The 17,536-nt window shown below is 40.8% G+C and overlaps 1 protein-coding gene across 1 annotated transcript; it reads right to left on the bottom strand.

Annotated features, from left to right (window-relative positions):
• Positions 1-205: 205 nt before the first annotated feature.
• On the bottom strand, positions 206-3,002 carry six6a (SIX homeobox 6a). The gene is made up of 2 exons (XM_014210731.3): positions 2,119-3,002; positions 206-1,008 (listed from the first exon to the last, which is right to left on the bottom strand). The coding sequence occupies exons 1-2, from the start codon at positions 2,688-2,690 to the stop codon at positions 846-848; spliced, it is 735 nt and encodes a 244-aa protein (XP_014066206.1). The 5' UTR covers positions 2,691-3,002; the 3' UTR covers positions 206-845.
• Between the last annotated feature and the right edge of the window lie 14,534 nt (positions 3,003-17,536).

The following is a 17,536-nucleotide window of genomic DNA, read 5'->3' as shown; positions in this document are numbered from 1 at the left end:
AGACCTGTCATAGGACGATATTTGAAATATTCTGTCACACATATATCATACTCTAAATATCGTCCCAAACCCCTAAAATATAATCTAATGTATCATGCCAAATTAGGCGTTACTCGATAATAATATCAAGTAGGCTAATAATCGGGTAATACAATATCTGCAAACACCATTCTCAATATCTGTGAATAAAAATACTAATGTTTTGTTCTTTTGATCAACAATAATTTTATTACGTTTCTTTAGGCTTCTTTTTTGTCTTTTTTACTGAAACACATGTTCACTAAAGCGCACATGCTCAACGGGGTCACCTGTGGACAAGGTAAACATAAAAACACCAAGCAAAATAATATCAAATTATAACAGCGCCTATCATTTAAATAAGTAAATAAACATTATTTATACCACTTTAAAAGTAAAGTAAAAATATTACAGCGTCTTTTCAACATGAAATACCCACAGAAAATAGCAGGTTTGGCGCTCGAATGTCTTCTCCTTTTTTCCTTATTTTTTTTATTTTTAGTTTCAACTTGAGGCATTGGTTTATTAGTCATCCCTAAAAAGGGATCGTGAATATGAATATGTTTTTTCTTTACATTTTCTTTCAGCTTGCATTAGCTTCAGTCATCCATAGTGGAAAACGAAAAAAAAAAAAGAAAGTAGCCTATAGCTTTAAGACAGGGAATTCCGTTAGAACCCTCATGTTTTGGCAGTCATCAAAGAAGAACAGTCTTTCAATTCAAACGCAGGCACTATGACTGTTTTTATGTTAGATTGTTTTTCCGGATCTCCTTCATTTATCTACTGTCAATTTATCCTCTTCCTTCTCTCGAATGCTTTGTGCGCCATTAGATGTCACATTCGCTGTCGCTGGAAGTGATAGAGATAGCTGAGGTGGCGGCTTTGCTCGACAAACTTGCCTCGGGGCTGGAGGCGGGACCGAGTCGATCGACGGTTCCATCATCATCTGCCAAAGACTGAACCGAGCCTTGGGACAACCCCTGCTGTAGCCTGGATAAAAGACAGACGTTGAGGGAAAACTAGAATTAACCACAATCCAATACGAATAGGTTCTGTCAAAGTAAATCCTTAATTGAAACATAGTTATTGCTGAGGCCTAGCAATCCGATGCACAAGTGCCAGGCTAGGAGCCCAAAAATGCTATTTTATGATAGTAAACACACAAACACAAGCAACAGACAGTAACCCCAGCACATTTTATGGATTGAGCACACTTTATAGATAGACAGACTAGCCTTGTAATTCCAATATCTTCTTAAAGGAAACAATTCAGATGTATTCAATACACCTGCTACCTTCATGAGTTGATCAACACAAATTACATTATACATGATTGAACAAATAATATCGTATGTGTTTGTGTCTTTCATTGAGCAACATCCATAATACAACATATTTCAGACATATTGCATGCGTATTGTTAAATTAGGTTTGAAGACTTGGGCCTACACAGACAGCTGTCAATATAAGCAAAATGCATTGTGGAAAAAGACAGATAATCTGAACGGAATTATTGAGACACTGACTCAGGGAGTAGCCTATAGCCCTATATGCGTTACCTGTTTTGCTACTGGGAAGGATATAGGCTACCATCGATAATGGTCAATTTGGGAAACTCTGTGATTGTATTTACACTGTTATGGTTCGTTCTGTGTTATAATATTTGGGGTACCCATTATTGGCAAATCTATATTGTCAACTTTGCAATGAAAATGACAAGGGCAAGTCTCACAATGGAGTTTGTCATACATTTTACTTCATTTCAATAGGCTACAGCGTTTATGGTGTCATTTCCGTAGAGATTATTTATGAACAAAGGTAACTGAACTATAGGGTAGGCTATTGATATATTATAGTCAGCTCTATTTCAATGTTTACTCGAAACAACATCACCTAATTAAAAAAATTCGATTTAAAATTTTGATCGAATAATTGCTCGCATTGAAACAAATGCAGAAACAAATGCAAGTGCATAGGCTGACTACGATTCATTCGCAATGCATGGTTGTTTTTGTTTAAAAAATTACTATAAATGTTGTAACAACTTCAGACCATCGTTGATAAAATACAAAGGTAAGCTACAGACTGCAGCATACATACCTATTTTTCGCAGCCGCTGCTCTATCCCTTTGTCTACGATTTTTGAACCAGTTTCCGACTTGTGTGGGAGTAAGTCCTGTAGCCTGCGCGAGCTCCCTCTTTTTGCTCGGGTTCGGGTAAGGGTCCTGCAAGTACCATTCTCGTAGCAGATGTCGGGTTCTCTCCTTGAAGCAGTGGGTCTTTTGCTCTCCGTCCCATATCGTTCTGGGCAGAGGGAACTTCTTCCGCACCCTGTATTTGTCCACTGGCCCTAGCGGGCGGCCCCGCAGCTTCTCTGCCTCTTGGTAATGCGCCTCCAGCCACAGGGCCTGTAGTTTAGTGTGAGACTCTTTGGTGAACTTGTGGTTCTCCAGGATGTGGTAAAGTTCTCGGAAATTCCCGGTGTGGTAGGCCACGATTGCCCGCGCTCTAAGCACCGACTCATTCTTGTTGAGGACTTCGCAGGCTGCCGGGGCAACGGGCAGAGACCAGAGGAAGCGACCGAGGCGCTCAATGTCCCCGCTCTCTTCCAGGGTCTCGCAAACCCCCGCAACCTGCTGGGGGCTAAAATTTAAGATGGGCAGCTGAAACATGGAGGCTTCTCGTTTCCTCTCCGTCTCTCTCTATCACACGCTCCCCTCTCGCGCTTATCCTTCTCTCCCTCTTTCTCTCTCAGACAAAAAGGCAATCCTAAAGTGAACAGATCAACCGTTAAAAACACTGAGGAACTATGCCCTCTGACTGGCTACTGCAGCGATCGGCTGGTGAACTTCGTAGGTTGAAAGTACAAGAGGTATAAAAACTAAAACCGAGATGCATTTTGAACAGGGAAAAGACAGTCAGCCCCTCTGCTGATTTTCTATTGGACTTGGCAGATTGGTTTCGTGGTTGCCATGGATGCCCGTCAGTAACTGTCAAGTTTACCAATCACACGGAAAGGTGCCACTACGGGATTTCAGCACCTCCCAGTGCTCGACAGCGCCTTAGAATGTAAACATTTTGACCTTAGCTTTTTGTCTTCAAACCTTTAATTGGATTCCTTGTTTTCCTACATCCTCTACTTTGTAAGTCATAGCTGTGAAGAAGAAAAGCGACGAGCCAAATAAAACGCAATACATTTAACAAACGCTTACCACTTTCATTGGAAAATAACATCCAAGCAGCAGGAATGACAGATATTATCATAAAGTATACCGTTTTTAAAATTAGGAAAATAAAGAATAAAAACAACAGAGAACGAATGTTCTGAGACTACAATAGCAATGCATCCTCTTGAATGGTGCTGTGGCTAATGTAGACTGAACATCTAGCCCATTCATCCACGCTCTAGAATTGTTCGACTCATTTGATAATCAAAAATATGGCTTTATTATGCGATGTTCAGTCTAGGTTTTTATGCAAAAACAATTGGACTGATTCACTTCAAGTTCGGTCCTACTGATAACGTACATTGATCGACATATCATAGTCGACATATCATAGTCTTTATTTGATACGCTGTCACATTTTATTCACATCTGTTTCGTCTAATAAAATCCCTGCTGCTAGACGTGATTTACTAAACACTGCGGGAAAAAAACGGAATGTGTTTGCGTATAAAACTATCGTGTCACTGCCGGGCTACTCGGGTTTAGTATCAGATACACTACGTTTTGTGCACGGGCTGATTTAGTAAATAAGAAGGCGGATAGATAGCGCAGATGGTTTTAAGTGTCGGGTCAGATTATTTCATGGCTGGCTACAGTGGTAAAGTTCATTCGGACGGAAAACACACACACAGAGAGAGAGAGAGAGAGAGAGAGAGAGATCCCTTCGGGCTCTTTTTGCATGAACTATGGGAGGCTCATGGGGCGCGGTTATGAAACTGCCTTCATTCTGCGCGAGAAGCAGTTCATTCTCATACTGCGTGCCGTAGCGTCTCCATCATTCACAGACATACTTCCAAAACGTGTTAATTTTTTTGCTGAATTTTGCAGAATGGCCAGTTTAAATGTATTTCGTATTTTCAAATATCTATACATGTTTTATCGTAGTATCGTAATAATTATCAAACACAGAAATTTGTTTGAATAAAGAAAACATTAGCAAATTTGTCATCAAGGTGATAAAAGTAGGCATTTACCCTATTCTATCAGTGTGCTGTTGCAAAGTAACCAGATAGACATAATCTAGGCTAAATGAGAGCAGTAGACGGATTAAGACGATTAAAGGGGTCACTATTCATGAACCCACATAGGTTTAGCACCTCACTTCTAAATTGGAAATATAGTAACTATAAGACTCACTCTCAAGACTGGTTGGTACTACAGGTCCCACGGGTCTCCTCAGAGTTAGTAAAAACTGCTTTCAGTCACTATGCCCCTCAGTCCTGGAATGACCTACCTTTCACTCTAAAACTTGATTTGTTTGGTCCCGAAATGTGAATTTAGGTCTCTGATAAAAAAACCGTGACCAATGAAAACTGCACCTGTTTTGATTGACTGAATATATTAGTTTCTACTGCCCTTTTTAAAGTAATGTAATTTACTTGTAGTGATCATGCTTAAATGTGTTGCTCACATTGCTTTAACTGTTTTTCTCAGGGCACCATTGGAAATGAGACCATGGTATCAATGGGTTCCTTTCGTTAAATACAGGTTAATTCTACAAATAAAAAATTGCCTAATTATCGGTGAATAAGTCCAACTATAGGGCCTCCAGATAGGGCACAGCCGATGGAAAACAGTAGGCCTTATTGTGAAGATGAGTGACAGGGTGCTGGTTTGAAATATTTAGATGCCTTTAAATATTTCATCCTGTAGGCCTATCCTAACCTACATTTACAAGGACACTTGAGTGCATGAATAAAATATGGTAACATTTTGGATATCATAAACGGAGGTCTGTCAATAAACAATTACGCAGACAATGGAACAGCGCGCATACTTAGGCCTACCGGTAGCCTAAGCCATATGTCCAAGCTTACAGTAAGCCTGCCTATATGGCGGTGTAAATGTTGATTTCATATGGAAACATAGTAATTAACAACATGCTGTTACTTTTTTACTTAGCTTAGACATAACCTATATATCAAGTGATAAGACTGAAATCAAAAACATGCATTTCTTGAGGGGCTAATAGACACATAGGCTAAGCTAAAACCAAAATACTGTAACTAATTGAAATAAAACAATCAATTTACCACGTATATGGTTCTGTTTAAGTCTATGGGTAAGGTTTTGTTAAGTATAAGCTTATATGCTTACTACCACATTTTCGGCAAAATGCTTAATGTGCGCATTTTACATTATTTTAATAGGTATAGGTCTTTAATTGGTTAACAAAGGCAAAATATGAAATAATACATATTTTTCGATGATTGACACAAAATAATAAATTAAGCTACATTGCCAATCAAGGTATGGAATACTTATTAATTGTATAAAATACAGTTTGAGGTAGAGCTACAGTGAACATATTACAATTGCATACACAACTGTGCCAAAAGACTGACACCGATATCCCCGGATGGACATTCACCAATTCAACCACACACAGTCAGTGGATTTCATACAACGACTTCGGTTCTGTCTATTGCTTTGTTCGTCATAGACCACACAACCCCATCCACAACCAAACTCGACACTGTCTGTGAGCATGATTAGACAAACCAGGTCTGGTATTGAAGGTGGCACATTTTCATTGTCAGATGGGATACCATCCATTCTATTTATATCCATTCTAAATTCCAATATACTGCTTAACAAAAATCACACACACACACGCGCACACACACACACACACACACACACACACACACACACACACACACACACACACACACACACACACACACACACACACACACACAGACACAGACACAGACACAGACACAGACACAGACACAGACACACACACACAGACACACACACACACACACAGAGAGAGAGAACAATTGTGTCTCAAAATCATAAATGGGACAGGGACGGGCCAGCATTTTTGGACTATAAACTGGAATCTGGATAAACCCAAATTAGAAGGTAATATGATAGACTAAAATACTAATAGGCCTATTGCTATATATATATATATATATAAACGCAGCGGGATTATGGGTACTCATCTTCTTTATTTAGGAAAAGAAGGGAAACCAAAATAAACACAAAACACAATGATGCATAACATGCTGGTGAGGCAACTAAGCTATACCTAGCACAATCTCCCACAAACTCCAAACACAAACACATACCTAATATAGGACTCTCAATCAGAGGCAACTAGAAAACACCTGCCTCCAATTGAGAGTCCACCCAATCCCTAAACATAGAAATACTAAACTAGAAAGAACATAGAAATACAAAAAACATAGAACATAACCCAAAACCCGGAAATAATAAATCAAACACCCTTCTAAACAAACCACCACCCCGAACCACATAAAACAAATACCCTCTGCCACGTCCTGAGCAAACTACATAACAAATAACCCCTATTACTGGTCAGGACGTGACAGTAGTATGTTTATTGGTCATAGTATGGATATGGTTAGTATGCTAAAAGTTCCCGGATGTCGTACCAAATTCATCAAAATACGAAGTATACAAGCAGTGGACACTATTTCCATGCTTTTAGGGCCCATAATGCAATTCTTCAGAAAATGTGTGTGGCTTCACAACGTTTTCAGATTTGAAGAAAATGGCAGAAAATATGCAGCAGAAGTCCAACTACAGCAGATACAAATTCATTGCTTTAACTAATTATGACAAATGTTAAGAAAATGTTAAGCATTGTAATTTTTATTTTATTTTTTATTTCACCTTTATTTAACCAGGTAGGCAAGTTGAGAACAAGTTCTCATTTACAATTGCGACCTGGCCAAGATAAAGCAAGCAGTTTGACACATACAACAACACAGAGTTACACATGGAGTAAAACAAACATACAGTCAATAATATAGTAGAAAAATAAGTCTATATACAAAGTGAGCAAAATAGGTGAGATAAGGGAGGTAAAGGCAAAAAAGGCCATGGTGGCGAAGTAAATACAATATAGCAAGTAAAACACTGAAATGGTAGATTTGCAGTGGAAGAAAGCGCAAAGTAGAAATAGAAATAATGGGGTGCAAAGGAGCAAAATAAATAAATAAAATAAATACAGTAGGGGAAGAGGTAGTTGTTTGGGCTAAATAAATAATAATAAGTAATAAGTAATAAAGTAATGCCTTTTCAAAAAAGTTACGTTACACGTTATGTTGGCTGACAATTTGCTAGCTATGCTATCCATACGAAATGCATAGCATTACAGCAGTATGTACTGGTGTGTTAGCTACTGTTCGTTACCTAACGTTAGTTGGTTACTATTACATCGAACTTGCCAGGCAGTGTATTAACTTTATTGACTTGATTATTCACGTCCTTCTTAGCTAAGTGGTATAGTCAATGTGCGTTCTCAATGGACATTGTTCAGTCTGTCTATCTACTCTGATTTCAGAGATCTCTCCTCTGAGTGTGGCAGAGCGCAGAATAACTGTTGAATTTATGAACGCTCAACACGTGTAAGTAAACGTTGGCAAAAAAAAACGTAATTAAATTGTTGCCAGCAGCACAGAAACAGTCACCAACGCTCTGGTTAACATGTAAACAGCCTAACCAGCTCTGCTAGGGCGAGTAAGTTGGTTGAGAGAATGACAAGAGTGTGCAAAGCTATAACAAATAACCCCTATTACTGGACAGGACGTGACAGTAGTATGTTTATTGGTCATAGTATGGATATGGTTAGTATGCCAAAAGTTCCCGGATGTCGTACTAAATTCATCAAAGATGAGCTTTACATCATGGCTACTTTGAAGAATCTCAAATACATGTTATTTTGATTTGTTTAAACCCTTTTTTGGTTACTACATGATTCCATATGTGTTATTTCATAGTTTTGATGTCTTCACTATTATAGTAAAGTAAAAATAAAAATAAAGAAAAACCCTGGAATGAGTAGGTGTGTCCAAACTTTTGATTGGTACTGTATATTAGAAGTGAAGAGCAGTATTGTTTGACTAAATAGCATTTGACATAACGGTATGCTTTAATACAGTCAAACAGGTTTAGAATAATCTCATTTGTCATGGTCAGTATTATTTGTTGACCACCTCTATTTTTAGATGTATTATTGCACTATTATACACTATTATACATCCTGAATGCTGATTGGTTAAAACCGCATTCCAAACAACTTCTATTCCACAAGATACAACCTGCTAAATCTATGATGTTATAATACATATTTACTCTGTTCCATCTGACTGTGCAATACAATTCAAAATCCATATGACTGCAGCTTGCCTTCCCTCATGGCTTACCAAATTATTGAATTAATTACTTAAGGCCAGGCACCACAGGCTGAAATCACATTTTTGCGTCTACTTATCAATTTTGAGATGTTTTTGTATTTTGGTCCTTTAATATGAGTACTTTCAAAAAGTAAACATAAAAAGGTACAAAACTTAATGTAAATGTATATTTTCTTTAGTTTATAATACTGCAATCATCCACTTTTCATGAATGTAACCACTTTTAAATGGACATACATCCGTCATTTCAAAGCTCACTCACTACATTGAATCGCACATAATTTTAAAGCCCATTTCATGAAGAATGTTACAAACTGGACTATATGTTGTAACTTACTTTGAAGAAATGGTTCTCGGGTCAAAATAGGCGTTTGGTGATTGGCAGGCAAAAAATTACGTGTAGGCCTACTTGTCTTTAATAACTGCATGCCATTCCCCAAAGTCAGATTCCTCTCACACGCCAACAACATTTTCTCAGTTTCAGAAGTGTCTACATTTACCAAAGTTTGTGTGGTTATCCATAGATACATTCTCCAGACTAACTCAGAAGGAATTGTTGATATGTTGTCAAAGTTTTATTCTAGATAACATTTTATTGGAAAAATGTGCCAAAAAAAGCATTTTTAGATAACAAAAGTATGAGGACACCTGCTCGTTGAACATCTCATTCCAAAATCATGGGCATTAATATGGAGTTGGTCCCCCCTTTGCTGTTATAACAGCCTCTACTCTTCTGGGAAGGCTTTCCACTAGATGTTGGAACATTGCTGCGGGGACTTGCTTCCATTCAGCCACAGGAGCATTAGTGAGGTTGGGCACTAATGTTGGGCGATTAGGCCTGGCTCGCAGTCAGCATTCCAATTCATCCCAAAGGTGTTCGAGCAGGCCAGTAAAGTTCTTCCACAGTGATCATGACAAACAGTTTCTGTATGGACCTCGCATTGTGCACAGGGTCACTGTCATGCTGAATCAGGAAAAGGCCTTCCCCAAATTGTTGCCACAGAATCGTTTAGAATGTAATTGTGTGCTGTAGCATTAAGATTTCCATTCACTGGAACTAAGGGGCCTAGTCCGAACCATGAAAACCAGCCCCAAACCATTATTCCTCCTCCACCGAACTTTACAGTTGGCTCTATGCATTGGGGCAGGTAGCGTTCTCCTGGCATTCGCCAAACCCAGATTCATCAGTCTGACTGCCAGATGGTGAAGCATGATTCATCACTCCAGAGAACGCGTTTCCACTGCTCAAGAGTCTAATGGCGGTGAGCTTTACATCACACCAGCCGAAACTTGGCATTTCGCTTGGTGATCTTAGGCTTGTGTGCGGCTGCTCGGCAATGGAAACCCATTTCATGAAGCTCCTGACGAACAGTTCTTGTGCTGAAGTTGCTTCCAGAGGCAGTTTGGAACCCGGTAGTGAGTGTTGCAACCAAGGACAGACGATTTGTACGCGTTACACACTTCAGCACTTGGCGGTGCCATTCTGTGAGCTTGTGTGGCCTACTACTTTGCGGCTGAGTCGTTGTTGCGCCTAGAGGTTTCCACTTCACAATAACAGCACTTACAGTTGGCAGCTCTAGCAGGGCAGAAATATGACGAACTGACTTGTTGAAAAGGTGGCATCCTATTACGGTGCCATGTTGAAAGTCACTGAGCTCTTCAGTGAGGCCATTCTACTGTCAATTGTTGCCTATGGAGATTGCATGGCTGTGTGCTCATTTTATACACCTATCAGCAATGGGTGTGGCTGAAATAGCCGAATCCACAAACTTGAAGGGGTGTCCACATACTTTTGTATATATAGTGGATATGTCTTTAGTATTTTACAGATAGAAAGATGAAAAAAGTATTTATCCAAAATCAGGTCCTGGAGTGTCTTAACAAACTAAAACCATAATATTAAGGCCAACTTCATCCAGTGTTGAGAAAAATGGATTTGCGGTATGTGCAAATACCACCTAATTTGCATGTTTTATACAATATTTCCGTAAAAAATGTATAGGCTAGAAAAAAAGTATTATATTTGTGTCTAGAGCTGATGGTAACATATCCATTCTATCAGTTACACAGGCACTATGCTAGATAACATTCTCTAGTGACACTGTGTCAGACACTGTATCAGACATGTAAAGCCTGGATTAAAATATATATCTGTATAACAACGTGTTGCTTTTGTCATTAGCTTTGCCATGATCAGTCGAGATGAATGAATATTTGTTTTCAATCAAAATTCATTCTTTCTTTTTGACTGGAGGACAGCAGCACAGACTATAGTGCTATTTGTAAAAGTGGTGATATCCAAGTACTGTACCATTCCATTGTGCTCATTCTCAACAACAAATGGAGAGTAGAGAGAGACACAAAGAGAAGAATAGACAGCCTTGAATGCCATGATAGATATGCGGCAGGTAGCCCAGTGGTTAAGAGCGTTGGGCCAGTAACCGAAAAATCGCTGGTTTGAATGCCCGAGCCGACTAGGTGAAAAATCTGCCGATTTGTCCTTGACCAAGGCACTTAACCCTAAATGCTCCTGTAAGTCGCTCTGGATAGGAGCGTCTGCTAAATGACTAAAATGTAAATATATGGATTTCAACGATAACTATCCAGTAGATATGTCTATATACTAGACAGACACAAAGGTGTGCATAAAAGGTATATTACTAAATGAGACCACTGAAGATTGAGACACCAGAGAGGGGGTGATAGTGCAACAATCACACAAACATCCACTGTTCATTTGTTTCTCAATTTGCCATAAGTGATGAGTACATTTACTTTGAGTCATCAGCACAGAGCTAGCTGGGACTTAGTTCCCCCAGGGCAGATAGGAGGGAACATGGAAGGAGAGTCGGACATACACAGTAGCATGTGAACAGCCTGGAAGTGACCCAGATTCCTTCGGATCAGTCGAGCAGACGAGACGGTACAACACTCATCCTGCCGCTGTTTCATTCTGAATCACCTTCATCGTTCCCTCCCACTACTAAGCATACACCACACTATTATTACCCCCTCATAGACTCACATGCAAAATACACACACCTGCTTACAAGCACACACACTGTACAGTAAGTTAACATTCACTCACACAAACCTAAATACACACACGCACACACACATGCTTGAACATTTGAATAATTCTCTTGAGTCTATAACCCTGAAGCAACCATGTCATACCCTTTGACCTGTCTCTAAAACTCCTGAACTCTGTAAATTCTGCATTCCAAAGCAGCCAAACAGCATCAACACATACTGTATCTGCCTGGCATGCATACAGGGGAGCACATACCCATGCTATCTGTTCCTAGAGCTGCCTAAGGCGTGGAGTTAGTCACCCTGGCTTGCCAAACTCTTGCCATCAAATACTACTGTCTAATAATTGTTCACATGGTGATTTGTGTCAGTATTGTGTTCAGTTCATTCTGCTTGACAGACTGTTTTACTCTAGTTTCATAAGACTCAGCTGCCACAGGATTAACTTTCCAATTAAGATATCATGTCAACAACACTGGCCATACCCCTATTTGCCCTGGATGAATTGAAGTCTGCTACAGAGAACTCTAAAATAAGTCATTTCATCCATACATTGCTTAATCACTACACACACAGAAGGGTTAAGCCAAAGCTGGCGGCGTCGCAGAGCTGTGTTTTCAGTCCCATTTGTCCTCGAGGGAGCACTGGCTCTCGATGCTGCGTTTAATCTGTGGATTTGAGGTAACAGAGAAGACTTCTTATCCAGTGACCCATTGGCCTCCAGTGTGTGTAATCCACCGACTCCCAGTCAGAGAGCCCTGCTGACACGAATAGAGGAGGGCCAGGGCTAGTGCAGCTGCCTGCCAGTGTGGGGACATACCCACATGACTTTCTGTCTGACACAGATACTGCACACAACACTTTGTCTCAACAGACATACAGTACACAGCATATAGGCATCACAACAGAGGTGCAATAAGAAACGATAAAACATAAAATATTTTTTATCTTCATGCCGTTTTACAATACTCTTTTACAACAATCTTAATGTATGCTACATTTAATTGGAATTAGGCTACATTGTGTTACTAGTGAGAAGAGAACTGTCACATATATGCACGTATATATCAATTTCTAACATTTTTGCCATGCGTTTTTCTGGATTATTTTGTTGTTATTCTGTCTCTCACTGTTCAAATAAACCTACCATTAAAATTATAGACTGATCATTTCTTTGTCAGTGGGCAAACGTACAAAATCAGCAGGGGATCAAATACTTTTTCCCCTCACTGTAGTTATGTGGACACTGTGGAACTTGAAGCTCTCAACCCGCTCCACCACAGCTCCGTTGATGTGAATGGGGGCATGCTCTGCCCTCCATTTACTATTGTCCACGATCAGCTCCTTTGTTTTGCTGACGATGCGGGAGAGGTTGTTGTTCTGGCAACACACTGCCAGGTCTCTGACCTCCTCCATATAGGCTGTCTCATCGTTGTTGGTAATTAGGTCTACCACCGTTGTGACGTCAGCAAACTTAGTTATGGTGTTGGACTCGTGCGCGTGGGTGAACAGTATGCAAAATGGAGTGGATCCAGGGTGTCTGGGATAATGGTGTTGATGTGAGCCATGAGCAGCCTTTCAAAGCATTTCATGCCCACAGATGTTAGTGCTACGAGGCGATTGCCATTTAGACAGGTCACCTTGGCGTTCTGCTTTAAAAATGTAGGTATTACAGACTTGGTCAGGGAGAGGTTGAAAATGTCAGTGAAGACACTTGCCAGCTGGTCAGAACATGATCTGAGTACTCACCCAGGTAATTCATTTGGCCCTACGGCCTCGTGAATGTTAACCTATTTAAAGGCCTCACACAGCCTGGAGGTGTGTTGGGTCATTGTCCTGTTGAAAAACAAATGATAGTCCCACTAAGCGCAAACCAGATGGGACAGTGTATTGCTGCAGAATGCTGTGGTAGCCATGCTGGTTAAGTGTGCCATGAATTCTAAATAAATCACAGACAGCGTCACAAGCAAAGCACCCCTACACCATCACACCTCCTCCATGCTTCATGGTGGGAACCACACATGCGGAGATCATCCGTTCACCTACTCTGCGTCTCACAAAGACACAACGATTGCAAGCAAAAATCTCAGATTTGGACTCATCAGACCAAAGGACAGATTTCCACCGGTCTAATGTCCATTGCTCATGTTTCTTGGCCCAAGCAAGTCTCTTCTTGTCATTGGTGTCCTTTAAATCAAATCAAACTTTATTTGTCACATGCGCCGAATATAACAAGTGTAGACCTTACCGTGAAATGCTTACTTACAAGCCCTTAACCAACAGCGCAGTTCAAGAAATAGCGTTAAGAAAATATTTACCAAATAAACTAATGTAAAAAATGTTCAATAATAAAAAGTAAGACAATAACATAACAATAACGAGGCTATATACAGGGGGTACCAGTACTGAGTCAGTATGCGGGGGTACAGGTTAGTTGAGGTAATTGTACATGTAGGTAGGGTGAAGTGACTATGCATAGATAATAAACAGCGAGTAGCAGCAGTGTACAAAACAAATGGGGGGATCAATGTAATAGTCCGGTGGCCATTTGATTAATTGTTCAGCAGTCTTATGGCTTGGGGGTAGAAGCTGTTAAGGAGCCTTTTGGTCTCAGACTTGGCACTCCGGTACCGCTTGTCGTGCGGTAGCAGAGAAAACAGTCTATGACTTGGGTGACTGGAGTCTCTGACAATTTTATGGGCTTTCCTCTGACATCGCCTATTATATAGGTTCTGGATGACAGGAAGCTTGGCCCCAGTGATGTACTGGGCCGTACACGCTACCCTCTGAAGCGCCTTACGGTCAGATGCCAAGCAGTTGCCATACCAGGTGGTGATGCAACCGGTCAGTATGCTCTCAATGGTGCAGCTATAGAACCTTTTGAGGATCTGGGGACCCATGCCAAATATTTTCAGTCTCCTGAGGGGGAAAAGGTTTTGTCGTGCCCTCTTCACGACCGTCTTGGTTTGATTGGACCATGATAGTTCGTTGGTGATGTGGACACCAAGGAACTTGAAGGTCTCGACCCGCTCCACTACAGCCCTGTTGATGTTAACGGGGGCCTGTTCGGCTCGCCTTTTCCTGTAGTCCACGATCAGCTCCTTTGTCTTGCTCACATTGAGGGCGAGGTTGTTGTCCTGGCACCACACTGCCAGTTCTCTTACCTCCTATAGTCTGTCTCATCGTTGTCGGTGATCAGGCCTACCATTGTTGTGTCGTCAGCAAACTTAATGATGGTGTTGGACTCGTGTTTGGCCACGCAGTCGTGGGTGAACAGGGAGTACAGGAGGGGAATATGTACACACCGCTGAGTGGCCCCAGTCTTGAGGATCAGTGTGGCAGATGTGTTGTTACCTACCCTTACCACCAGGGTGTGGCTCGTCAGGAAGTCCAGGATCCAGTTGCAGAGGGAGGTGTTTAGTCCCAGGGTCCTTACTTTAGTGATGAACTTCGTGGGCACTATGGACGCTGTTGATGTGAGCCATGACCAGCCTTTCATTGCATTTCATGGCTACCGACGTGAGTGCTACGGGGCGGTAATCATTTAGGCAGGTTACCTTCGCTTCCTTGGGCACAGGGAATATGGTGGTCTGCTTGAAACATGTAGGTATTACAGACTCGGTCAGGGAGAGGTTGAAAATGTCAGTGAAGACACTTGCTAGTTGGTCCGAGCATGCTTTGAGTACACGTCCTGGTAATCCATCTGGTCCTGTGGCTTTGTGAATGTAGACCTGTTTAATAGGGATAGGGGCAGTATTTTCACGTCCGGATGAAAAACGTGCCCAGAGTAAACTGCCTGGTACTCAGACCCAGAAAGTAGGATATGCATATTATTAGTAGATTTGGATAGAAAACACTCTGAAGTTTCTAAAACTGTTTGAATGATGTCTGTGAGTATAACAGAACTCATATGGCAGGCAAAAACCTGAGAAAAATCCAACCAGGAAGTGAGAAATCTGAGGCTTGTAGTTTTTCAAGTGAATTTCTATAAAATTTGTAGTGTTTACGGGGTCATGTTGCACTTCCTAAGGCTTCCACTAGATGTCAACAGTCTTTAGAACGTTGTTTCAGGTTTTTACTGTGAATAGATAGCCAACAAGAGCTTCTGGAAACAGGTGTCCCAGAATAAGGCACGAGTTCAGTCACGTGCGCAGGCTTGGGAGCGAGCTGACTTCATATTCATTCCTAAAGAGAACGGAATCGTCCGGTTGGAATTTTATTGAAGTTTAAGTTATAAACATCCTAAAGATTGATGCTATACATCGTTTGACATGATTCTACAAACTGTAGTATAACTTTTGGGACTTTTCGTCTGGAGTTAGCAAGCGCGCGCCTGGAATATTGAACCTAACACGCAAACAAAATGGAGGTATTTGGACATAAAGATGAAGTTTATCGAACAAAACAAACATTTATTGTTGAACTGGGATTCCTGGGAGTGCATTCTGATGAAGATCATCAAAGGTAAGTGAATATTTATAATACTATATCTGAGTTTTGTTGTGTCCAAGATGGCGGGTTTCTGCTTGGCTTGTGGTTGATGGCTGAGCGACGTACTCAGATTATTGCAAACGTGTGCTTTCGCCGTGAAGCTTTTTTGAAGTCTGACACAGCGGTTGGATTAAGGAGACATTTATCTATAATTCTTTCATTAACTGTTGAATATTTTATCAATATTTATGATGAGTATTTCTGTAAATTGATGTGGCTCTCTGCAAAATTACCGGGAGTTTTGGTGGCAAAACATTTTCTGAACATCACGATGTAAAATGGGGGTTTTGGATATAAATATGAACTTTATCAAACAAAACATGCATGTATTGTGTAACATTGAGTCCTGGGAGTGTCATCTGATGGAGATCATCAAAGATTAGTGATTAATTTTAGCTGTATTTCTGGTTTTTGTGACGCCTCTCCTTACTTGGAAAATGGCTGTTTGGCTTTTGTTGTTTAGGTGATGTCCTAACATAATCTAATGTTTTGCTTTCACCGTTAAAGCCTTTTTGAAATCAGACACTGTGGTTAGATTAACGAGAATCTTATATTTGAAATGATGTATAATACTTGTATGTGTGAGAAATTTGAATTATGAGATTTTTGTTTTTTGAATTTGGCGCTGTGCTATTTCACTGGCTGTTGTCAAATCGATCCCGCTAACGGGATTCGCGTGTTAAGGGGTCACTAAGAGGTTAATCCTTTATTGATGCTTTGCTTGTTTGATGGTTCGTCTGAGGGCATCGCAGGATTTCTTATAAGCGTCCGGATTAGTGTCCCTCTCCTTGAAAGCGGCAGCTCTAGCCTTTAGTAGTGGTTTCTTTGCAGCAATTTGACCATGAAGGCCTGATTCACGCAGTCTCCTCTGAACAGGTGATATTGAGATGTGTCCGTTACCTGAACTCTGAGAAGCATTTATTTGGCTTGCAATCTAAGGTGCGGTTAACTTTAATGAATTTATCCTCGGCAGCAGAGGTAACTCTGGGTCTTCAATTCTTGTGGCGACCCTCATGACCCAGTTTCATGACCCTCATGACCCAGTTTCATCACAGCGCTTGGTTTTTGCGTCACTGTACTAAGTTCTTGAAATGTTCCGTATTTACTGACCTTCATGTCTTAAATCAATGATGGACTGTTGTTTTTCTTTGCTTATTTGAGATTATTTGAGCTGTTCTTGCCATAATATGGACTTGGTCTTTTACCAAACAAGGCTATCTTCTGTATACCATCCCTACCTTGTCACAACACAATTGATTGTGTCACGGATCCCCCCGGTACCACTGCTCATTCTGTTCACCAGCTCCGGAGGTCTACGTCACCGGCCTTCTAGACGTCACTGAACTGGATTCATTACCACCAACCCCGGACTGTCTTGTCTCATTACGCACACCTGGTTCCCATTCCCCCTGATCAGTATGTTATATGCCTCTGTTCCCCATTGTCCTTGTCGGTTATTGTTAAGATGTCCATTGGTCCTGTGAGTACCTGTGCTGTTGTATCGGCTTCCATGCTACGTTTTACTGTGCACTTGTTTTACGGGTCTTGTCCCGTGTATTATTTAGAGGTTTACACCTCGCTCTTTTGTTTGTG

The sequence above is a fragment of the Salmo salar genome, chromosome 09 (genome assembly GCF_965601325.2).
Source record: "Salmo salar chromosome 09, fSalSal1, whole genome shotgun sequence".
Lineage (NCBI taxonomy): Eukaryota > Metazoa > Chordata > Actinopteri > Salmoniformes > Salmonidae > Salmo > Salmo salar.
Note: the sequence above shows the minus strand (reverse complement) of the source record. Positions and strands in the feature narration are given on the sequence as shown.

What these genes read in the sequence shown, in the direction of transcription:
- six6a (XM_014210731.3), bottom strand. Translation starts at nt 2,690, where the DNA reads ATGTTTCAGCTGCCCATCTTAAATTTTAGCCCCCAGCAGGTTGCGGGG. An exon ending in GCAGCGGCTGCGAAAAATAG is followed by an intron (nt 1,009 to 2,118) that starts GTATGTATGCTG and finishes TCTTTTATCCAG; the next exon opens with GCTACAGCAGGGGTTGTCCC.